This window comes from Numida meleagris, chromosome 10 (assembly GCF_002078875.1).
Source record: "Numida meleagris isolate 19003 breed g44 Domestic line chromosome 10, NumMel1.0, whole genome shotgun sequence".
NCBI lineage: Eukaryota > Metazoa > Chordata > Aves > Galliformes > Numididae > Numida > Numida meleagris.
In genome coordinates this window covers 14,336,238-14,361,100 of record NC_034418.1, presented here as the reverse complement: position 1 = coordinate 14,361,100, position 24,863 = coordinate 14,336,238, and the positions used below count along the sequence as shown (strand labels likewise).

The window sequence follows — 24,863 nt, the reverse complement described above, 5'->3', positions numbered from 1 at the left end:
TCCTCTCCTCTCCTCTCCTCTCCTCTCCTCTCCTCTCCTTTCTTCTTTTTCCTTTTTATTTTTTCCCTTTCTCTTCTTCCCTTTTATTTTCTCCTTTTTTTTTTTTTTCCCTTCAGTCCTTTTTTCTTTCACCTGTGCTCACACAAAGTCCAATCTAAACCCCCCCGGAAATCAAAGGGAGCCTTTTTAATGGCATTTTGGATCAGGCCCTGAGATCCCTGCAGGGACCAAGGAGGCTGGGGGGCAGGATTTACATTTCACGGCTTTTAAGGAATCTGAAGTACGGCGGAGAATGGAGCTTTCCAAGGCCGAGTTTCCCAAATCTGTGTGGATATATGACAGAGTGTGTATGCGATTAAGCTTAAAGCCCTCTCTAACAGCAAGCAGGCACATTCTCTTTCCTGCAGCCTGAACCCCACTTCTCCAGTTTTAAAACAAAAATGCTTTGCCAAAGCCTTGGGAGCTGACGGGAATGGGGAAGGAATTAGTTTTAGCTCTCCCAGGCACTTGGGGCTGTTGCACTGAGACGCTAGAGGCAATGAAAACGAGCCCCGAAGTGAACCAAATAAGACCTAGCTCTTAACATTTTTTTCTCCCCTTTTTTTTTTCTCCCTCCCTCCCTCCCCTAAAACATAAGTATTTCCAGAATCACCGATGAAAGGCATTCGATGCGTAGGGAGAGATGTGCCGTCTGCAGCGCGATGCAGTGTTTGCGGAGTGGGGTGAACAGATTTTCCTTTCCATAGGGCTTCCTCCTGCAAAGTCATTGTAGAGGAGGGAATATCATAAGATTAAATCTGCTTAAAAAACTATATTCGTGTCACACCAGATACGGTCTCCAGACTGCGTGCAGTCTTTCAGCTTCCTTCATCGTGAAATCCTTTTAAAACAACACCGTGTGGAGCAGAAAACGTATTCCAGTATAGCTCTCACCCCAGCTCAGCCAGATGAAATAAAGGGCAGTTATCAGCCCTCTGGAATTAACCAGTCTGCTGTGTGTCTCTGGCTGCCGTAGCACGGTCTCGCTTTGGGAGACTCTTTCCTTATTAATAAGCTGGTAGTTCAGCGAAGCTGCTAATGGATCGATGCCCCTGGGGGAGCGGGCGCGTCCCCTCCTCCGGGTGCTGTGACACCAGCGGGCTGGAGCTGGAGCGTTCCTGCGGGCGGTCTGTGGGAAACGGATGCGCACGCGGATGTGGGCACAGGGACGGCGAGTTAACTGAAGGGACACAGGAGAATACCCGTATTTAGGGAGCGCGGATCGACTCGCTGCCTGACCTCGTGCAGCGCACAAAGATTTGCTCTGTGTGTGTTGAATTTTTTTTTTTTCCTCTTTTTTTTTTTTTTTAAATTGGATTTTAAATGTATGTTGACAGTAGGAATGGGTACAGCGTGAGCAACCGCGGGAGCAGTGACAGCTCTGCTTTTGTTACCGAACTACTGTCTGGGAAATAAGGGAATGTGTACACAGACGGATTCTTATTTTGCCAATGACATTAGCGCAGCTGATAATAACGATTAAGAGAACGATGCCGAAAGCGGCGTGCGTTCCGGTCATGGGAGGTGGTGCTCACCGGTGAGGCAGAGAGATGTTTGTAAGGCAACTTCTTGGTAAGGTTCTCCTGCTGTTCATGCTAAGGAGAGGCCAGATGTGCAAGGAACGTTTCACTTTTAGCCGCGTTAATGTTCTTCTCTCACAAACAGTTAATGAACAGCACAAGTGACTGTCTGAATTTCATGTGGGATTTGAATATAAGAGGCCCCTATTTGTACAATAGCGGCACGACAGACGTGTTTTACACTGCTAAGAATTCCTTTTAATAACGGCATATTTTAATATATTTACTAAATTAGGTACCCGAGAGAATCTTCTACAACGGTGATGTGAAAATCCCCGTTACCTGAGGTCAGAACAAAAGGTATGTTCCCACTTTCCTTTGCACTTTACCTATCTGGGGAGGGTGCTCTGCTTCCCACTGCCCAGCTCTGTGGGATGAGGCTGACTTCAGGTGCATGGAGCATCTGCAGCGCTGGGCTTTGCCCTTCTGTCAGCCCTCCCGTGTCCCCCTGCTCATCTGTAATGCTCTGCAAATGTTTTCCTACTTTCCCATCTGAATGCTGGCGTTCAGGCATCAGCTGTGGGGATTAAGGATGGGTGTCCTGAAGATGTCCCTCAGCTCTGGGTGGAAGTCATGAGGCTGTGTTAGGCAGCATCTGCGCTCCCAATTCACAGTAGGGTCTAAATCACAGCGCTGCTTTCCTCGTGGAACTCGTGTTCATTCAGTCTCTCATTGACTACAAAATATGCTGTAAGGAAAATGTGGGGATTAAATGTTCAGCTCCTTCCCCTGCTAGGTTCAAACAGGCGCTTTTTTTTTTTTCCCATAGAATCTGATTTTTATTGACCTCAACTGTAAAAAATACTAAGTGGCTTCAATGAGCTGCAGGGCTTCAATGACAGAGGTTCTGGTGTGTGTTGTGTTATGAAACCTCCTGTTTTAGAACACACTTTGATCAAACACGATGTGCTGTTATAAAGCAATATTTTATTAGCTCATGTAATTAATTTTTTTTTAAAAAGCCATTTAAAATATGTGTGAGAATGAGAAAGAGGTATCCAGTGCACTGGACTGCACGGAGAGGGGCTTTTTGGGGTTCTTCATGAGTGGGTTTCCAAGGAGGTATTTCATTGTGAGGGTGCAGCTCATGTTCTCTTACATTCTTTCTAGGGTAAGGGCTGCAGTTTTGATAATCCAAGAGGAAACGTCTCCTGATTCCTCTAATTTATATACACGAGTTCTATAAATCATATCAGCAATACAAATTCTTGTTATCCACATACTAAGAAAAAGCAAAAGCTCTTTCCCTGCTGTGATCTCAGGACATAGCTTGCTGCTGTCCCGGACAATTCCTCTCTCCTTCCTTCCAATACATTGTGGTGATGCTGTCACTTACAATAGGAAAACACAGCAGCAAAATCCCTTCGTTTTAAGCGAATTGCTGTTGGGTCTCGGAAGAGTTAACGAACTTTTATGGCGAGGTTCAGACAGTTCTGACCCCTATGGTAATATTTCATCTAAGGTTACTGTTGGGAGAGAAATCAAATTTCAGCTGCGAGCGTGATTGACAGGTGAAAGCTAGAAAGAGAGAGACATCTGGTCAGATGGGGAATTTGGAAAGGAGAAGGACAATTCGGGGAAGTGTCTCTGTGATATTAGGAATAATAAGCTCAGAGATGAGGACTCCAGCACTCCGTGCTCTCCGGAGCTGCTCTCACTCAGTATTCATGCAGGTGCTTTGGGTAAGGGGATTTCAGGCTGTAAATCTCCAGTAGTGGACAGTGGTCTCTGGTCTAACCTACTCACTTGACTCCTTTAAGGAATTATGTTACTTTTGGCTTGCATTTAGTGTTTCAAGGCAATTCCTTTAACAAATGGACTGGAGGGTTAAGATGTTCTCACCTTGGTGTTCCTCTGGGGTCAGTGTCAGCGGTGTCTTGCTCATGGGATTGCTGTGAGTGGTGTTTCACGAGGCAAGTGTTCCTTTTGAAGGGCCGTGTTTGAGCCTGTTCCAAGTGCAGGATTTCCAAGACTGGTGGTTTTTATCACTGTGCATAACTTTTAATGTTTCAAAGTTAAGACAAAGGCGTGGCCTCTGAGGGGTGCTGGCCGTGCTCTGAGGGAAGGGACCTGAACTGCTGGCAGGACAGGCTCTGGGTGGGTTCCTGTCCTCACCACAGCTTTGGTGAAACCCTGCTGAGTTCACAGGGCCCAGATTTCCACCACATGAATATCTATGGGAGGAATCATGCTAATAGAAAGCAAGATCTGAATTTGTCCAGCGGTAGCGGTGCCGTGAATTCCCGGGATGGATGTTTGGGATTAAGAATGGATTCTTCCCCTTCCCCACCCCCCCTGCAGTGTAAGCTTAAGCTGCTTTCAAAATAAACTAAGCAGGAAAATCCACTTTTACTCTGGAGCAGGGAGTGTCGCCCTGGGAATGGGAAGCGCTGCATTGTATCTTACCACATAATTCCTTATCTGGATGAGCCTTAAAACTACGGAGAAAGTAAGGAGCAGTAAAGAGCAGAAATGCATTTGCTATTCCGTTTTTTGGTTTACCTCTAAGACCTTCCACACCAGGGAAATCATGGCAATCCTAACGTATACATTTACTTACTTTTCACTGCTATTCCAGCGTTCTCACACGCATTTTTTAAAGAGATTTATGTTTTGTACAAAGCCTTCTGCGTTCTCATGGTTTTTTTTCGAGTGTATTGTTGACGTACGACCAAGTCTAACTGCTGTTTGTGTTCCTTTCACGGCCTGCGATGTCAGACTGCCTGACTTCCCTGCAGCAAGGCCTCCTCTGCTAGGTTTTATTCTAAGGCCATATATCTGATAAAATTGCAAGTGAAAGCTAAGAACTGTAAAAACAGTCCAATTTCTTTGGGTACGAGTGGGTTATTTTTAATGTCCCATTGTTGAATTAGCCCTCCCTTTAAAACATCTTTATTTTTCGAAGCTGATATCGAGATAACTTCCATGAAATATTATTGGCAAGTTTCCCATGGCAGTCAATGGGAGCCTTGTATGTATTTTTCAAGCAGATGTGCTATATTAAGTCTAAACGAGAATCTTTTCTTTCAAATGGGATGCAATCTGTTATTCTTGCTCAGAAATTAATAGTAACCTATCTCCCTTCCTTCTCTCTTCCCAAACATATTTTGTACAATTAACCAGTCACTTCATGTGAGTAAAAAAACCAAATGTGGCATTTAAAGAAAGCCCACCTTCACTATGTCTCAAGCTCCTTTCTAGCTCATTCTTGTGAATCTGAAGTATGAAAATATCTTGAGTCTTTCTGAGCAAAGGGAAGGTAAAGCACATGATGTATTTGACAGTTGTTACTCCCCCCAAATTCCCAGTAAAGTCAGCTTAATAGTTTTCCTGTGTTTAAAGTAAACTCTAAAATATTTTTTCCAGCGATGTGGCTTTTGCTTTTGTTTAATTCCAGTGGAGGATTTTAAGTTAACTACTTAAAAAAAAAAAAAAAAGACATTTTTAAAACATCTCTTTTGGATTTCCTAATTTGTGCTGCTTACGAAATGACTCACGCTGTACCAAAATGCAGGAGATTGATGAGACAGGAAAAGTACCGATTTAACGTCCCACGTGTAAGATGACTTCTCAGGCTTCCACATATAGTCCCGATGGTTAGAGAGCGCAGAAAGAGGGAGCTGGGAGTTGCAGCCTGACTCACTTGTGAGACTTTGACCCAGTTCTTTGATTCTAGATTCAGCAAAATCCGGCAGCACTTTAAACTTGTTATCTGAGGTGTCTTCTAAAGGTCTCTTGCCGTCGATCTCTTTCTATCTCAGTTTACACAGTTATAAACCTGGATAATTAATTGGGCTAACAAGTAGCTCCGTGCTGGTGGAGGCCTTCTGTGTTGCCCACTCTGCTCACGTCCTAGGGCTGAATTCATGGGGCTGTCTGTAGGGCTTGGGGTTGGCGTTGGGGTGAGAAACCTCTGCACAGAGCAGACGGTTTGATGAACAAAATGTAACTTAGGTTCTACCCTGCTTTGGAGGTTGGTTCAGGCAAAACATGAGCAAATCACGGTCCAGTGGTGTGTGGCTTCTCTCAAACACAAAGTGTGCATCCTCAGTGCTTGCTCCTTAAAGAGCTGTGCACCTGCACAACGTCCAGAGGTCATGTTGCCCTTGTAACTCCTCATTTATTTCCCGAGGTTCAAGCCATTATTATTCAGCAGCAGTGCAGCTTTTCTTTTCTTTTGTCCCCAGATTATTACTTTCCCTCCTACTTTCTACCCCCCCCCCCCATCTGCAATGGAGTCTACAGCTATAAACTTGGTAACCGCAGAGACTTTTGCTGAAAATGTTCAAAAAACACCATAAGGGGGAAAAAAAAAGATAAATAAATAAGAAAGGCTCTGAACGACACGCTGTGCCATGCTCGAGCACTGCGCTCCTACAGGAAAGATAATAAAGATATTAGCACTCATATAATTTCAGATAGGAAATGAAACCAGACATGAAAGAAGCACTGGCTCCAGCTGTTGAGTGGGAATCAAACTAGCTCTGGGAATTGCAGGTACTGTCACTGGAGACAGCCCGACTTCTGAGAAATGACCTCAGGTGTAGGAGCTTGCTGTGGCCCCTTGCAGATATTAATACCTAATTAACAATCTGCGAGAGCATCCTACATCTTAATCACCAGTGAGGTGAGAATGACAACCAGAGGAGGAGAAGGAGAAGGGGAATGGTATTTTTGCCTCCGCATGCATCGCCTAATAACCATGGTTATTCAGATGCAGCTAAATGCGATTTCCTTTTAGTCATTTCTGCCTATTGGAAGGCACAGTAAGTTCATTTGCTAGCAGGTAGGCAGCGGAGGTGAGAATTGAATTGATCTGAGATACTCTGAAAAATTGACCCCGGGGTCATTCATAGTTTAAATTGGGAAGCGAGGCTGAGTTTATGTCTTCTCTTTCTTCTCCCTCTCCCTGCTCCCCCTCTTTTTGTGTTTGCAGGCGTGTTAGTCTGCACAGTGTAATTATTTAAACATACTCCAGTGATGGGGAACCTCGTTCTCCCAAAGTTAATCAAAATAAAGAGAGCTTTTGTTAGTAGTGATAGGTAATTAAATAGCTGGCTTCACGTTGTGCAGAGATATTGTACTGCCTTATTGACACCCCAGAGCCGCGCTCCCCAGCCCGTCTCTGCGCAAACGAAGTCACCGGGATTAAGACCTGGGCTAAATTAAGCACATTTGCTCTCCACTCCGTGCAGCACCGCCAATATACCCCTGGTGTGGGCAGCTGGCAGAGGGATGCTGCGGGGAGGGCAGCCATCAGGCAAGAAGCATTAGCCACGTTTGCTCAGTTGAAAGCAAAAGCAGCCCTCCTGCGCAGTGTGGGGCTGCCCCAGATTGCTGCTGCACAGCCTGGGCAGGAGCTGGGGAGATGCAATGCTCGTGGGGCTTTGTGTTCACCTCCAAACAGCTAAGGAGGAGGTGAAGGAAGAGAGATGGGAGGACTGGGGAGCGAGAGACATAGGGGATGTGAGGGATGCAGGCGTTGTAGGTGATGGAGGGGATGTAAGTTATGTAGGTGATGTAGGCGTTGTAAGCGAGGTAGGTGTGGTAGGTGTAGGCCTTGTAGGTGATGTAGGTGTTGTAGGTGATGTAGGGCATGTAGGGGACGTAGGCAACGTAGGGGATGTAGGAGATGTAGGGGAGGGAAGTCGACGACGTACACATGTGCATGCTGTAGACCTCGTTCAGCATTGGCTCTGCTGGCAGCGTTCCCTCTCCGTGCTCAGGATCTATTTCCTTTTCGCTCAGACCCAAATTATAACTCTAATAAGGAGAGAATGGGGAAGCGAAGTCAGCACTGTATTAACCACTCGGCTTCTGTGGAAACGCCCAGCATTTTCTTTCCAGTGACATGAGATAATCTCTGTTTTCTGTTGTACTCATTTCTTCAACTCTTTTAGCTTTGTTTTCACATGTTGGCCTTGCACTAAAAAACCTAACTTGACATCCTGTGTCTTCTCAGCTGAAAAGGTATCAGTTCCTGGACTTAGTGTCAGCTGTTCTCAGATCAAAGGCAAGAAACATAAAGGTTGACATATATTATTTATTTCATGGTTTACATCAGTGATGTTTCTCTCTACCCTTTTTCGTTATTATTGCTGATGTTTTGCCCATAATGTTGCGCTCGCTTCTCAAAAGTGTTTGTCCCCTACAGACAAATATTCATATTAATGCAATCCATCAGCAGTTAACAAATGCCAGCTCGCTTCGCCGTTTCCCGCACGCCCAAAACTCCCATTGTTTTTGCAGGAATCTTTGGGTGTGAGAAGAATGCCAGATCGGGCCCTTGGGTGGTGCTGGGAGCCAGGCTTTCCCCCAGCCCCAGCAATGCACTGGGCAGTGGTGCAGCCAGGAGTGGGAGATGCTGCATTCTCTCCCTGCACTGTGGGCTGCTGCAGAGGCGAGAAGAATGCCTGGCTTGGAGGGGAGCAAAATTGCAAATAGAAACTCTCATTTTTCTTTTTTTTTAATTTAAAAAAATATATTTTTTTTCTTGATTTCTTCTACCTTTCCTCATCTTTCTCGTTCAGAGTGAGCCATGCAGGATCTGGCTCAGGACTGTGGCCGGAAAACCATTGGGGATCGGTCAGAAGTGCTGCCCAAGCCGGGCATCCCTCCTGCCACTCAGCACAGCGTAAAACTTTCCTTTCTGCTTTCCCTTTGTCAACAACTGCCGCAGGTTTTACTTCCTGCGTTACAGCATCGGACAAAACGCTGAGTCCGATTTTGCCCCCTACCCTCCCACAAGCTGTATTTTTTTTTTCCTGCGATGGAATAATAACGGTTACGAGAGGTCCTTGGGATTTGCGTTGTTGTTGTTTTCTTTTGCTTAGTTCGGTTTTATTCTAAAGCTTGCTGACAATTGTCAAATGTTCATCCTAGCAAAGCAGCGCTCGGAGGGGACAGCCCTCTGCGCAGCCGACAGGAGCAATTTGCAGCTCTCCTTAGAGCTCCGCTCTTCGCAGAGCGTGTGTCACTTTCCCCTTTCTTTAAAATTTAATTGGGATCAGGCAGTCGAGGATCTCCCAGTTCCTCCTTCTTCGGGCCGCAATCAAGCCCGCTTATAATTTATAATCAAAGTTTGGTATCGTTAAACTGAACGGTGAAGCCGACTTCGGGGTTTCAGTTGTAAAAGAAAGATACAGTAAATATTGCAGTGGGGCTCGAGTCGCACAGCTAAAAACAGCACAGCAAACACATGTCTGTATGTATGTGTATACATGCGGCTCCAAGGGCAAGAGCTAAGTAACAGATAACCGGGATGTATTCGTTCTGGGTGGAATTGAAGCTAAGATAGATTTATAGCCCGAGCAGTTATTTTAAATGCAAAATGAAGTGTTAATTTATTAAAGTCATTTATGCGTCCGCATTATTTTTACATCTTTATTTATATTTTTCTGTACTACGGAGCGATGTAGTATTCATCCTGGGTTTTTCTGTCTGTTGACTGTAGCACTCCTTTGCTTAGATTTTTTTTCTAACAAGGCAGCTCATTTAGAAAGAAATGTTTATGTGAAGTGCTTGTCAGTTGGCATTTTTACTGGTGTGCTAACCCAAAGGTAAAATATAAAGGCACGTCTTTTCCTTGCTGGCTTGTTGCTACTAGAAGGGTTCCTCCCTTGTTAGCTTGATAAATAATTTTACTAGCGGGAATCTGCTGAATTTTTATGCTTGCTGTCTATTTTCTGCTTGCTGCAAATAAATTCCAGCACTCAGAGGGCACTAAAACTCCAAACACATGGTATTTTCCCATTTTGTTGCTGGTTGCCTAAAATATTTATTTCATCTTGTGTTTTTAATTAAATCTTTTTTTCTTCTTCTTCTTTTTTTTTTTTTTAAAGAAAAGGAAAAATCCTTCAAGTTTTGCAGTGAATTCCAAATGAAAGTTTGAATCTGAATTGTACTTAATATCAAGTCTCGAGTTTAAATGATGTGGCATCTCAGGTAAACTGAATGGCTAGTGTTAAATCAGTCACCACCCCAACTACCTAATGGTTTTCAGATTAAGTGCGAGGAATATTTCTTGATGTACGATCTGGTTAAGTGTTTCTTCTGATTTATTAGATACTTGTACATTTCCCAACTTGCAATCAAGAAAGCTAATTTAATTTATGGAATAAATACTCCAGTTCTGAGGGAGAAGGCACTGAAAAGCTCTATGTTATGCATTGCCACAGCAAGAAGAAGTTTGATAGACAAACTGGAGAGGCTAAAGCAGAAGGAGCACTGGTTGTATCTTTTTCTAAAAAGGGACAGTTTTGCAGTTACTGAAGCTTTATGCAATTTAAAAATGAATTGAATTCCAGCAAGATTTAATTCAAGAACCTCCCCCAAAAGCTTCTCCTTGCCCCCTTAGTAAACTGGGTGCTGGCGGGTGCATTGGGTGCTTGATGGGGTGTTGTGGCCCTGCTCACACTTCCCCTCACACAGCAGAAAGCCACATACCCTACAGCAGGGGGTTGGAACTAGAGGATCTTTGAGGTCCCTTCCAACCCAAGCCATTCTGTGATCCTGTACCCATGAAAATGCCTGGAAAATCCTCCCCAAATTATAGAATTATTCACATATTTTTTTTTTTAACACAAAGGAATCCTCAAACTTTGACCCAAATTCTCCTGTTCTCACACCGACCACCCTGCCACCCGTGTACTGATCAGCAGATCACCGCTGTGGCGGCGGAGCTGCATGCTGCCTGCAGACACCGTCCTTTTTGTTCACGTGAGCACAACCCAGATCAAGTAAACGGGCAGAGATAACGCTCCGGCTCTGAACAGATAAGTGAATATCTCGGGCAGTGGGGAAAATTACCCTTGGGGCTCCACTGTATAAAATCATAAGCGAAACAGGGCTGCAAGAAATCTCGAGAGGCGATGTAATCCGTCCCTGTGCCACGAGGCAGGGTCGGACAGATTGCGTTATCCCTGACAGATATTTGCATAGGCTGGCTTTGAAGGCCCCCCGGCGAGCTGCAGCCCCCCCCAAAGGCTCCTGCACAGACCTTGGCCACTGTAGATGCTCCAAGCCCTTTCCCCTCATCCAAGCGGAGGAGTCTTGCAGGTCCCTCACGCTGTGTCCCGGTCACCCAGCACAACCTACACCTCTCATCTTCACGCTGACCCTTTGCATATTTGAAGGCTGTTGTTATGGCTTGCTGCAGCCTGCTTTCCTCTAGACTAAACAACACCGTGCTTTTCAGGCTTTTTTTTCATGGGTTACGGTCATGACTTTGCTATTTAATATCTCCTCTGAAGAGTCCGCATACAGTAAAGTTGCTGGGATTCAATTTACCTGTGCTGAAAAGGACTGTTAGAATGCTGCCTGGAGGCTTTACAACATCTGAAAGGGGAATAATTTAATTCTTACGCTGATAATTTTTCTTCTGTGGGATGGAGAGTTAGGGAGCATTCTGTACAGGTGTGTGTTAACTGCAGCTCCCCATGAGTTTACTCCAGTACCAGGAGCTCTGTAGTGCAGCGCAGCGCACAGCCAGAATTTGCTGACAGATATTGGGAAACACGTTTTAAAAAATGGTAAATGATATGATGAACTTTTGTAATCTTATATATAAAAAAGAAGGGGAACTGATAGGGTGCAGCCTCTCCACAATTGCAGGTAACAACTTGGGTAAGTCCCCCAGGTGCTCCGTGGAGGTTGCATCATGAGTTTCCTTGATTGCATTAGCAACTCAGGTGTATCCAGTCAGCAATAGCATCTGAAAACCTGCTTCAGCGCAGCTGGGTGGGTTCTGTTCCTTCTTCGTGGCACAAGGAAGTTCTCTCAAAATACTACAGACGGTGGTGGGCTAAGGAGGATTTTTCAGCTCTCTGTGCAGACGTGGACTTTGTGAGTAGGTTTGAAGGTGCTTTTTACTTTAAAAGTTAAGAGTAATGTTAAGGGCCAGTCAATGAATATTCTCTTTGCTCCTTGGAAAAATGAGGGGAAACAGAGCCTGCTAGTTTTGTTTTTTCTTGTTGTCTCCTGGCCCCTTGTGCAGGGGCTGCTGGAGAGATGTCCTGAAGCAAAGCAAAAGTATTCACTGGCAAGAAGGTATTTTCCAGGAGAGTTTCTTCTATGAACCTCACTGAAAGTGTCATTTCAACCAAAAGTATGCATGATGAAAGTACATGTTGAATCAGACAGAGCAACTAACAAGCAGATATTTTAGCCCGAGCGTTTTGAAGCTCTAAAGAAAGATCTCATTGGGAAGTGAGAAGTAAAATGATAGCAACCTTGCTGAGCCATTGGCTTAAATTAGAGATGTAGAAGCAGAAGTGAAAATACATGTTTCCATCTCTGAAGGATAGAATTTAAGACCTGTTAATACTATGGGGAAGAAGAGAGAAAAATGTATTGTCTTCCTTTAAGTAGTTCATTTTTCTTTACAAAGTGATTAGTGCATTACTATAACAAATTTATTGTATAATGTGATTACCATTGCATAATAAATCTAAACAACTGTGACTGTCACGGTGATAAGGCTGGCATGATTTTGCCTCCCTTAGAAAGGCTTTATAAGTTAAGCTTAACTTCTACTTTTCTGCTTTTCTGGGATAAAATTTATTTTGGCCATTATTGCTCTATCTGTTTGAAACTGCACCAATAGGAAAGAAGTTGTTCAAAAGGGTAGTATATTACTGGGGGAGTTTTACCTTTGCCGGTTTGCAAAAGAAACTGAACGTCAGCACTAAAATGAAAATGGAGTTCAGGAGAAAATAATAACTTGGTTGTTTAAAGAAGGAGTTGTAACATTTAAAAGAGGCTTTTCAAATATCAAGGATGGACAACCCAATTAAATTAGCTGTGTTGTATTTGCAGCTGTGAACACCTCGGGCTCAGCTTTTCTCAGGCTACTGGAGCTGGCTGAGGGCTTGTCTGTGCCTGGGTGAGGGGCTCACAAGGAGCTGCAGGAAGGAGTGCTTCTGACTAATTAGAGCTGTTTTCTCTGAATCCCAGAGAAACTGGTGCTCCAGCTTTAGTGCTGTTAATGCGCTGAACTGGGAGCCAGAATGAGCTCTGCATTTGGGAAGGTTCTTGTGCCCATGTGGCATTACCCACTGCTCCGCCTCCACCAGTTGGACACTAAGCTTAGTTGGGTGTTTCTCTCTCATTCCCTCTCTCTGTGAACGCATGTGAAAAGGTGTTGCACCTCTGTGCCACAAGCAGTGTGTGTACATCCAGCCTGAATGCTGTGGCAAGGGTCGCTCTCCTGGAAACACCCAGCCTCTGGAGGGAGTGGGGGAAGGGAAGAGCTTGTACCCCAGTCTGTGGGCGTCCATTTGTTTCCAAAAGCTGCAGGTGATGTTTCTTGTGTAATTGGGTGTATTCCTGTTGGCAGTGGTGGAAAGTGATCTCATGTGGTGGTGATGAGGTGATTGGAAGATCTCTTTCACATTCCAGTTACCCAAGTGAGATGGTGTCCTTTACCAGTGCTCAGAGCTTGAATGGGGCTGGCAGTGCTGGCACTGGGATGGACATCTGGGGAACTTAATTCAGACCTGGAAAAAAATACAAGGCTTGCAGCTAGGACTGGTACTAACTGGTAGCTTATTTCCAAAAAATTTGGTGTTACTGCTTGATTCTAAGTTGCTGAACTCCTGGCATTTTCTTTTTAATTATGTCATCTATCCTTGACTTACACTGACATCTGTCTTGTACCCAGAGGGTTCAAAGGGGGGGTAGAAGAGGAGTTTACTTGGTATAACCTGGTAAAGATGGGTTTGGGGAGGGGGGAAGACTAAAGCTTTTGCACAGGTTTTTAAGGGTTCATAGGCTTATTTCCCCCTCCCCCGCAGCTACATTGAACATCTTGAAAATATACAACCATGTTCCAAAAAGGAAGATAGATGTGCCTGTTCAAATAGGCACTGCACTTGGAATTGGTGCCTCTGGTTGTTAAACAGAATCCTTGCTTAACGTCCTCATTAAGAACTGTGACTTGCCACCAGTTTTATGAAGATCAAGTCATTTACTTTTAAAGTAAATTAAAGCAAATTTCTCTGTGGTGACAAGTCAATAAAACAATGGAAGGCTCAAGTTTTTCAATCACCCAACATCTGTTCCTTGTTGTGCTGTAGATGTAAACGCCCTGCGTGCAGCAGTAGGTGAACAGAGCGAGAGCCAATAGCTGTGCTGGTGGCTTTTTTTTGTTCCTTCTCCAAACTGCACTGTAAGCACTGTCCATTTTTGGAAGGGTAATTTTGCAGTTTCCTGTGGCAGCACATTCAGAGCTCCATCGACACGGGCGCGGTGACAGGTGATGCTCTGCCTCTGTTGCTGGAAGCACAGTAAGCTGTGGGTTAATGGAAGCAGCGAGCCTCTTCTCGGAAGCCCAGTCAGCACAGCTGAGATCCCCCATCTCCTGTCCGAGCCACCCACACCTCCAGCAGACACCTCTGAAGCAGAGGGCACTCGGATGCTCTGTGCGCGGCGGTGGGAACTAGGTTGTACAAAACCTCACTGAAACCACTTCCACGTCGTACCCACGCTCAACCTGTTTGTCTTGAAACGCTGTCTCAGAGAGAAGCCAGCAGACGAGAAACAAAGTATTAGGCCCATTTCTGCGTTTCAACAAGTGCAGGATGCAAACTGCAGTGCGTTTGTTTTAGGTGTTCTGGGGGATTTGGCATTTCGTGGTGTGAGAATTGGCTCCCTGCTGCGTGAAGGATTCCGGTGTGGATTTGCGTTGTGTGGGAAATGCTGGCATAGTGGAAAAAAGAGGGGGAAGCTCTGCTGGGAAAGTAGGAGGGGGCTGGGTGTTATTCACTTGGGGCAGGAGCCTTTTCCTATCTCAGGAGGATGGTTTGTCTTGGACAGAGTAGCATTGACTACTGGAGTGGTAGAGGACAGGAAGTCATTACTGGATGCAAATGGAAATTAGGGCTCTCACATCACTTTAGAGATGTTTTAAAAAAAAAAATGGTCAGAGAAAGTGCATAGACTTTTCCTGCCTGGACTATCCCACCCTTTGCGATCTCTGCTCTCAGCTGTGTGGCTGTGGACCCCATTGTTTGAGGTGCAGGTAGACCTTTCCACCTCAGAGTGTCATCTTCTGAACCTTCAGGGTCAAGGCCTTCAGTGAGAGTGGTTTGTCCTCAGCCAGGACTTAATGGGGCCACAAAACAAGCTGCTTTGCTTCATGGGAAATGGGTAATTAGGTCTGACTGAATTCAAAGTATTTGGCTGTGGGGAGCAAGAGACTTCTTGCTAGCTCTTCCGGAAAAGGGCTGAGAAATTCCTCGCATGATTCTGCTATGCTATGCTAGATTTTAATATTCTCAAGTACAGAGATTCATTGAACAATCTTCATTTTCTCCAAAGGATGAGCCATGTTGCAATTGCATCACTGTATTAAAAATGAAAAGGGGAAAAAAGCCTACAGTGTTTTGTATAGCAAAGGAAACAGTAGCAGTTAGTCCATCCTCAGAACTTTCTGTAATTGCCATCTATATCGGTGCTTCTGGCAGCTGAAGAACTGAGCATGGGAAGGTATCATTTTAAATGGCTTTCTCTGCATTCTCCTTGGTAGCATGAAGTGATGCTGTGCTCAGTCAATGAGGGGGCAGGTGAGTCACTCCACTAAGATGCAGCTTTCTGGGGTATGTTGCTCATGATCTGTCATACCGAAAAGCGATGGCAGCGTTTGGATGTGTAGGTTCCCCTGAAGTCCTACTCATGGCAGTAGCAATCTTTGCAATAGTTTCAGTGGACTTTGGATGGATCCTTTGCTTATGACTTTTTTTTTAAATATTACTGTTCTATTAATTTTGGAGGGCCAGAGGTAGGGACATACATCCTCAGCTTTGACCATGGCATCTCTGTGTCATGTTTCTCTGTCTCTGCACACTCCTCGCTTCCAGGCCCAGCTGTGCAGAGAAAGAAGCTGTGGAGGTCTCGGAGCCAGGTGCTGTATGCTGCTCTGTGTGTTTCTCAAATCAAACTTACACTAAACCTGCTGGAAAAGCTTCCTTTGACTTTGGTGGCACTTGTCCTGAGCTGCTACCGGAACCATGAAAAAGGTGTGTTGAAGCACAAATGGATTTTTTCCTCAAAGCTAACCTCATTTTGTGAGCAGCTGAACATCATCTGCTGGATGAGAAGTGCTTTCAGTTTCTCTTGGATTCAGTGGAAGTGTTGGTGCTCACCCTTGGGTGGGTTGGGGCCTCTTTGCGTTACGGGCTGTTTGAGGAGTGAATGCTGAAATGCATTCCTTTAACTGTTTGAATTCCCAGGTCACACAGTTTATAGAGATCTGCTCAGAGGTGAGTGTGAAATAGTAATGCCTTGTACTTCTGGGCGCCTTTCATCTTTCCAAATATTTATTAATTAGCCCTCAAATCACCCCTGCGAGGCAGATAAGAGATGGATGGATACAGCTCCTTTCACGTGCCAGTGGAATCAAGCAGCTATCTGAATGTATAAAACAGCGTTGCCCGCAGTTTGGGGCAGATTAGGAAGTAGATAACAAACCAGTATCTTGTTGAGGGTGCAGAGAGAATTTAGCTTGGCAGAACTTAATTACAACTGCTGGAATTTAGCCAGTGAGTCAGGCTCGCCTCACTGCTTTCATTGTTTCACTACAGGGTCTGTAACTCTGTCAGGTCTTTGTCCCACTCTGGATGACCCTTTGAAGTTTCAAACCCACTTGGCAGGGGAATGGGAGATAACAGGTTGCACCTCCCACCATGCCTGAACCTCTTTTGGTTCCACTGTGCAGGACCTGCTTCGGCCAACTGGTGGGACCTTTGGGGTGGTATGGCAAACTGGCTTTGGTGAGAGCCTCTCACTTTCATACCAGGCGTTGGGTCTCCCCATCACAAAGGGGACTTGGGTGCTGGGACCAGAGAACTCCTTCCCATGGCTCTGATATTTCCCCTAAGCTTTGCTCTGGTGCCTTTTGACACAGCAAGCAGCCTTGTTCCTTACACTGAGATTCCCTTTCTGGCATCCCCGGGGCAGTCAGAGCTGCAGAGCACCGCTTCCGTTCTGTTTGCTTTTTCAGCATGTGATTCTAGAGCATAAAAATGTTGAAGTTAAAACTGAAATTTTACCTATTTTGCATTAATGCTTTTTAATAAATCTCCAGACTCTCTTTAAAGCTTCGCAGAGTGCAATTTATTGTAAAACTACAGTTACTGTATTTTATGTCCACTGTAATTGCTTGTTTCATCTAATTCAGATTATACTCGTGTATAACAAGAGCTAGCTCCAGATAGAAAGAGATGAATTATTAATAAAGCAAGTTTTGGAATTAAGATTTTAAACCTACATACTAGATAGATGTGTAATATTTAGAAATAGATCTGAAAGGGCTCATGCGATGTGCTTTCATCAAATCTTGAAAAGAAAATGACCAATACATCAAATCTTGAAAAGGAATTGACCGATAAATCAAATCTGGAAATGGAAGTGACAGATAAATCAGCTCTGAAAAAGCAAACAACCAATACATCAAGCTCACGGCGTGTTTTATTAAAGTAAGGGATTGCTTGTATGTGGTTGAAGCTGCGTGCTACGATCATACAATAAACACTTGAAATACTTCAAAAGCGAACTATGTGTGCAGGTGTACACACACCTCTCTGTGCATTTGCTAAGTAAACACTTGGCTCTCTTTGCAGTGTTTCGAGGCTCTCCACCAGCACACTGCGTTTGCTGAAGTCTCCGCAGCGTGCCTCAGTTTGAAGCCTCACCATCTCAATATTCGCGTGTTCCTAGACATGAGCAGCTCGATTCCAGCTCTTTTTAAAAATGGTAATTGATAGTGTAGCCCAAACTGCAAATGATGAAACGTGCCTTGTTCTGAAAGCTTGCTGCTTTTGTTTCCTGATTCTAATTGTATACTAGCAGCAATGCAAACTCCTTTGGCTAATTCAAAGGACTTTGATGGACAGCTCAGGCCCAAAGCATATTTTCAAGATCAAGACTATAAAAACCTCACTATGGAAAAATCATCATTTGCCTCACTGCCTTTGATTTACATCTATGTTACAGAGCCATGAAATTTAAAATAAGATGACCTAAATTGTCCTATAATAATGTGGGCATGAACGTATACTCCTGGTGGCAGAGTTTCTCTGTCACTGTACCAAATGAAATCTAGTTTTTAGTGCCAATCAGTTCGGCGTCATTAACCCTTTAAGGATGTTATTAGCATTCTCACAAAGCTTTTCATCATGTTACGAATGTTTTCAGACTAAACTTGTTGAGGTCAAAGAATCCAAGCCAGTAAGATTTAGGACTTTTTTGTCCTCTGCAATAATATGTACACACTCAGTCATGCCAAGCATCAATTATTAGCTGTGATTTTTAAAAAGCTTCTAAAAATGTAGAATTTAGGTTTTTTTAAAAAAAAAAAAAATCTTTCCTGAAGCTATCCCCAAGTTATGCTAGAAACGTGCTCCCCTGCATTGGGCTTTTTTGTTATATAGTAGAAAAATTGTGCTGTATGTGAATCGTCCAGGATCCAGGAACGAAAATTGCTTTGCACTTGCTATTACATTATGGTGCTCTCCATTCTGATTTTTTTTTCCTCAGCTCATGTTCTTTTTGCAATAAGTATGTTTGAATTGAATTGAAGAGTAGCATATTAAAGAACTGGTTTCATAGCTGTTTATGTCCTTTCATCCGAAGAAGTGTGAGAAAAGCAATCAAGGTTTCAGACTGACATGCTAAAGCAAGAACTATCAGAGAAAGCATCTTGCTGTTGGACTGCTGAATATTTGCATACCTACTTTGTTTGAATTAGTCCTGACTAAACCCAGGTATTTATAGAACTAGCTCCAGCCTGTGGTCAGGCCTCTATAGATGAACTGATTTCGTTTCAGGTGAAGTAATTATTAATCTGTTCCCCCAGCTCTACGCCTCTGACTATGTCAAAATGTAGCATCTATAACCCTGACTCAGTGCATTATTCAGACTTTCCATCACTCTGTTTTTCAACAGATGGCATCTAGGTGACTTGCAGCCTTACAGGCGGGATTGATTATGTGAAATAGAGGAGCTTAAAAAGTAATTGCAGAGACAGGAGGAAAAATTACAAATTAATATCGCTGTAGGAAACGGAAAACAGCCTCACGTGGACGTGAGATGCTCAATCGGTAGCTTTCACATCAAAAGTGTTGTTTGATTCGTATTTATTGCAGTATAAATAAAGTGATGTAGGCAGGGGGGTTGTATTCAGTAATTCCTCTTGCAGGTGTTTGAGATGGGTTTCCCATGGAAGAGAAGTGAGTAACGAGCCACACACGGAGTGCCACATCCTTCAGCTGGATTTGGGAAAGAGCTGTCCTGTGCAGCTCAGATAAAACATCCTGTGGTTTGGAGTTCTAAAGAGCTCACGTTAACATTTTGCTGATGAACTGATGTGACCATGGAGCAACCTGCATGACTCACTTGGTGCGAGTGTGTGTGAGTTCAGGCAGGGCAAAGGGAAGGAGAAGAATGTATAAAATCAAGGGTACAGCTCACATGGCTGCCTGGAATAGATGGTCCTGTGCTACCTCTGAATCTAAGCATTATTTACAATAGGTGTAAAATCATAGAATGGCTTGGGTTGGAAGGGACCTCAAAGATCATCTAGTTCCAAGCCCTGCCATGGGTGGTAATGGCAGGAGTACGTAGCAGCAGTGATAATGCAGGAAGGGATTTCTCAGTTAAAGGGATGGTGTTAGCATGAAGGATCCACGCCATGGAGCTCACTGCTGCTAAAGATCGAGAGTAATAAATTGCTGCCTTTTGACTAGGACATGGAGGAAAGCAGTGCTTTCCTCCATAGCTTAGCTCTGAGGTGCTGCTCCACATAAATCCCATATCATCAGGGACAGGGATTCTTGGTCAACTCCAGGTATCTTAGAGCCCAATGGGAATTCCCATGGGAATTACATTCATCTGGGCTTGCTGGCTGTGTTGGCACTGTGGTGCAGGATGGTTTGGAAAGAAAGCTTGTGCACGGTGGGTGAGCTGTCCTTTCCATTTCTGTCTCTGCTGCTTCTTTGGACCCGAAACCCCACTTAAATAAAACCTTACATTGATATCTAGCCTTGGTGGTTTCAGTGAGATTCAGTTATATGCACCGAAATATAGACTTAACCACTTGAATGAATCAGGACCTAAATTCCCAACTCAGTAGGACTAATGCTCAAGAATGAAGGGGTTATTTGTTGCTCTGTCCCCTTGGAATCCTGTTTGACCTAAGACATTTCACAGCTCTATGGAAAGTCACGGTGATCTATGAAATACTTTTTCTCGTCATACACCATCTCCTTTGCTGTTGTCTCCTCACCTTCATCTGTGTAGAAAAGAACACTTAGGAAAGTACACTCAAAAATGTGTGCTAAAATCTTACTGCCTGAAAATACAGAAACACTTTAATCAAGCCTTTTTGGGGCTTTCGGAGCTTGAGAAAGAAATTAGGAATTGTAAGAAAATAAATTGGAGGTACCTCTGCTTCTTTTCTTTTTTGCTGCTTGGAAAAAAAAAAATTAACAAACACAGTGACTTCAAAATGTGCGCAGTGAAGAGATGGATCTTTTGTTCTGGCAGCCTGTATGCTGTGTTTTAGCATGGGGGGGGTCCAAACAGTTACAGTTTGGTAAAGCAAACTGTTTGGGGTCTGTTCTCTGAAAGACTTGTGCATGAATGCAAGGGGGGAAAAGTCATGGATGTGTATGCAGCTATTAATAAACTAATAAGAGCATAAAATACATGGTTTATAGACACTGAGATATTATACAGGCAGAAGTCTTGCAGAAATATTGGCACTGTTGTAATCAGTGCAAGTGCTGCAGTTCTGTAATGTCGAGGCGTAAGGATGTGTTTAATTTCAGCCCTTCCTTGCAAGAGAAAATAGTTTTTGGACTTTGATTAGGTTCTGGCTTTCTTCAGTACTTCCTTTTTGCGCTCTTTCTACGCTTCCCGAACACTATGGACGTACCTGATAAAATGTAGATTTTTGTTTTAAAAGGGGTTTTCGGAAGATTTCGGTGATATTTAGCATCGCTGACATGAAATATATCTCCATCATTTAGCAGGAGAGAAGCATGCTTTCCCCACGTTGAACAACAGGATGCAGAAATAGGGGGAGCTTGGCTCTCTCCGTAATTTTCAAGTCTGGCTGCATGCTCCAGGCCTTCAGCTGACATCTGAGTGAGCACCTGGGCTTTGTGCTACTCTTCCCCATGTCTCATCCCTTCAGGACAGGGATGTTTCCCGTTCCTACTTTGCAGCCTTGCCCCATCACCCAGGAGCAGAGCCCCGAGCACCTCCAAGCAGCAGAAAAGCCAAAATGGGTCCAAGGCTGCTGACACTGGGAATTGAGGGCAGGTATTTTGAGCAGCGAGCCGCTTGCTCAGCGGGGAGGCAGGAAAACGCCTTTCTTCTGACTGGTGCTACTGGCTCAGGTTCGAGGAGGGTCGTGGGGGTCCTCAGTTATCACTTCTCTTTGAGAAGGCGGTGGGAGGGGGACAAACCCTTTGTCCCCTGGGGGACCCGTTCCCGCAGAATAGGGGAGAGAGGGTCTGAATTTTGGGGAGAAAGGGAAGGGAGGCATCGAGGCGATCTCCATATATATTCTTGAAAAGCTTAGCAAAACGAAATAGAGAAAGAAAAGGCTCCAGCAGCAGGGAGTGAACGGCTGGAATTTCCTTCATATTAATGGAGCTTTAGGCGGCAAGCCTTAACGTGGAGAATTATTTTTAATTAATAGCTTTTCCCCTACTTTGGAGCTCAGCAGGAGGATCTTCTTAGCATTGCACAAGGAGAGGAGATAGGAGCAGCCCTGGTTTTGTAACTGATAACTATTTCAGGCCAACTGCATCGCCTGGAATAACTTTGTATTCAGGAAAAAAAAAAAAAAGAACGAAATGTTACATCAAAAGATACCTCCTTCTGGCTCTTGGATTTAAATTGCCTCTCCAGATAAACCCGCAGCTGGGCCAGAAAGGAGGTGATGGATTTTTGAGAGCCTCCTGGCCATGCTCTCCCCTCTCCCTCACCTCTGTGCTATCAGCATGGCATCTGGCCCTGCATGGTGACCTCGCGAGGATGCTACGCGCCCGCATCCGCTCCCCGAACCAACGCAGCCCCAGATGGAGACGGAGGCAGGAAGGTGTTGTGAATTTGTATTACTTTAACACAATGGGTTTGTTCAGAGACAGTTCTCAGGCAATAAATGGCTCCTTTGTGTTCTTTCCCTCCCCGCGGTCGCTTTCGGAGCTGGATGTGTGCATATCATTTTGCTGTGTATTAACAAGCAGAAAGGCCCCAGCTCTGCTCCTTTGGGTCCCTCCTCCTCACCCTTTCGTCCTCCCCACCTTCCAGCACCCCCTTCCCAGCACACGGCTCAAACAAAATGAGCAAAATAAGTTTGTTTGTTTTTTTCCCCCTTTAAACTCATTAAAGCCCTTTCTTTTGCTCCTATTGCTCCGAGGACTGTAAGAGGCCACGCAGAGCATCTTTTTATGAGCTACTTCCCAGGAGCTGGGACGTTTGCTTGTTATACAGTGGCGGTGTAAGAGGGTGATCGTCATGCACTATAAAGTAAGGGGAAGTCTCTCAGCCCCACCAGCTCTGTGATGCAGCAGCTCACACAGGAGAGAAGGATTTATAGCGGTGCCTTGTATTTTTTAACATATTTTTTTTTTCTGCCTTTTATTTATAGCCTAGCCCAACAGCCCCCTGCTTCCCTCCCCTCCTATCTCAATTCTGCCTGTTCCTTTTGGTGCATTGGAGCAGAATCCAAAAAAAGTTCAGGTGGAAGAGCAGTGTGGATAAAGGCTGAATGCTGTGGTGCCCACATCCCCCTTCCAAACAGGATGTGGGGTTAAAAATCTGCTTCTGGAGGCTGTGGGCAAGGCAAGAAGAGGATGGAGCTGGGGAAGAGAGGAAAGAATATGAAAGAGTCTATTTCTTCTTATCAAACTTGCCAAGCTATTTTTTTCTACGAGCTTTTGTTAATGCCTGGTGTCTGTGTTATTTAAATAAGCATTATCTCTGAAGGAGTTTGGAGTTGTGGCTTTGTAAAGCGGTGGGGTGCAGTTCTGTCTTATTAGCTGTCACTGGAGATGTGATGCTGTCATGCTGGGAGCTGCTGAGCCAAAGCAGTGGAGTGCCAGGGCAGGTACCCACCTCCCAGCACAGCTGTGTGAGGGTCTCGGAGCTGCTGGGTGGGGTGGCACTCAGGGGTCACCATGCCCTGGTGTGGTCAAAGCCTTTATAAATGTATGAAAAGAGAAGGCTGCAAATGATGGAAGAAGTACCTTAATAATTCAGCAGCTTTTGGGACACTTTGTCTCTCTGTTAGCATTGGAACCTGGCCCTCAATCCCTTGGTAGAAGTGCATGGCGTTGCTAACCGTGGTGACCTCTAAAGGTCCCTTCCAACTCAAATATTCCATGGTTCTGTGGCTGGGGCTTTGGCTTCTGCTCCCGTTTCAACTGCTGCAGAAGCTGCAGCAATGAGTTAACCACGTGGGGTCAAGAAGAGGACGTTAAATACAATCAGTGCCTCTCAAACTTGGGTGGAGAATCCCAACTCAGTTGAATGTGTGTGCTGATCAAAGCACGACGGGAACTGGATGCTATGCAGCTATTTCCCAGGCAATTTTCTTTCCCCTCTACTTTGGGACAAAGCGTGAAAACACCAGGAATTGTGAGTTGTTGGAACTTTTTCTCTTGTGGTTCCATTAACACCGTGTCTAGAATCGGCTGCACCTGACCAGCCCTTGTACATGTTAACTATCAGCATAATCTGAAGCCCTAGGAAAATAGGTTGTAGCACAGATGTAAGACACTGAAGGAAGACAGTAATTTTTTCCTGTAGATGGGAAATGCATATGTTGCCTCACTCACTTGTCATTACTGAAACTATAGGTAGGGACAAAAATAGAAACTACTGACAGCTTGATTTCTTCATGCTGGCACTGAGCTACAGTGGAGCTCTACAAGACCCTATAAATATGCAAGCGAAGGGAAATCCTACACAAGTGCTATCATAGTGCTATAGGACTGAATAGAATTAGCTTTATTGCAACCAAACAGTATGGACAGAGTCTGCTTTTCAGAGCTTCCCTATCTAGCAAACAATGTAAAATGTGAACCAAAGGCAGCTAATCTGCCTGTTTACTGGGAACAGTTCCAAAATATATTGTTGGAAATGACTAGAAAAAGCTTTGCACTGCAGCCCTGATGGTGCAGCCCTTTCTTCCTTTTAAAGTGAAATGTCCTTGTAGAAATTAAACACTGGAGGGGGGGGGGAAGAGAGGAAAGGGATCGCTGTGGCTGAAAGCACTTATTAAAATCTGTGGAGAATGCGGTGTGCGTTGAAAACTGCCCTCCTTCCCCCCCCCCTACCCCCAGACCTAAACCAACAAAAACAAGCCAACCCCATGAATAGCTCTTCCCAGCTTCCTGCGCATTGAATATGTATGTTAAAGGATGAGGAGCCAAGATTCGCTCTGTTTTGCTTTGCTTGGAATATTTTTGCCCATTTGATATATGAAAGTCAGGGGCTATGCCAAGGAGAGGCTGGCGAGCTGGCCAGTGCGGAGATTGCTGCTGATGGCTCACAGTGGTGTGCAAAAGCAATATGTGTCCAACTGTGTAAACAATGCTTCCTGCACCTACCGGTAGGGTTCAAAAGGTTTGCAAGGAGAGGCAAAGCACTCTGGGGCCATGAGCCACAGGCTGTGCTCAGGCTGTGCCTGCAGCTGGGGGGTGGGAGATGAGCACAACTTGGGGACCCCCCAGATTTGGAGATATATCCATAAATGTGGGCTGCCAGAAGTTTTCGTCTTTATTATTTTTGTATTTTTCTTGACAGAAGATATTATTTGTGCCACCTCGTGAGCCCTGCCAAGCATGGCTCCTCTCGAGGACTCCATAATCCTCTTACTTTCATTCACATCTATAAGCAGCTGCGTCTCCTCTGCTTTTCTAAGCTGCTGTGGCAAGTTTGTTTTGCCATTTAGCTGCTTTCCCTTCTTTGTGGAGGTGCAGCTGATGGCCAGCTCTTTTCTCCTTGTTAGGTGAGCAGTGCAAACACACCTATCTTCCTCCTGCTTCAAGCAAAGCCTTGACCTTTGGATATGAAACATTCCCAAAGTGCACAAATGAGATGCGCCTGTCTTTAAACTCACCCAGTTTAAACGTAGTTATCCAGGAAACCATGGCCAGAAGATGACTGGTCCCAGACAAGTGGGTTAGCTTGGTACCCATTCACTGGCCACTGGCACATTTTATTGTTCATCCT

At 44.7% G+C, this 24,863-nt stretch overlaps 1 protein-coding gene across 3 annotated transcripts in view; it reads left to right on the top strand.

Annotated features, from left to right (window-relative positions):
• MAF (MAF bZIP transcription factor) overlaps positions 1 to 24,863 on the top strand; it is a 160,954-nt gene that overhangs the window by 8,375 nt on the left and 127,716 nt on the right. For all 3 annotated transcript variants that reach the window (XR_002442085.1, XM_021408207.1, XM_021408206.1), the window contains one exon: positions 1,855 to 1,919. Coding sequence is in view for 2 of the 3 variants with exons in the window: in XM_021408207.1 (XP_021263882.1) it covers positions 1,855 to 1,888 (34 nt within the window). In the remaining variant the exon portion in view is untranslated. The remainder of the gene's footprint in view (positions 1 to 1,854; positions 1,920 to 24,863) is intronic.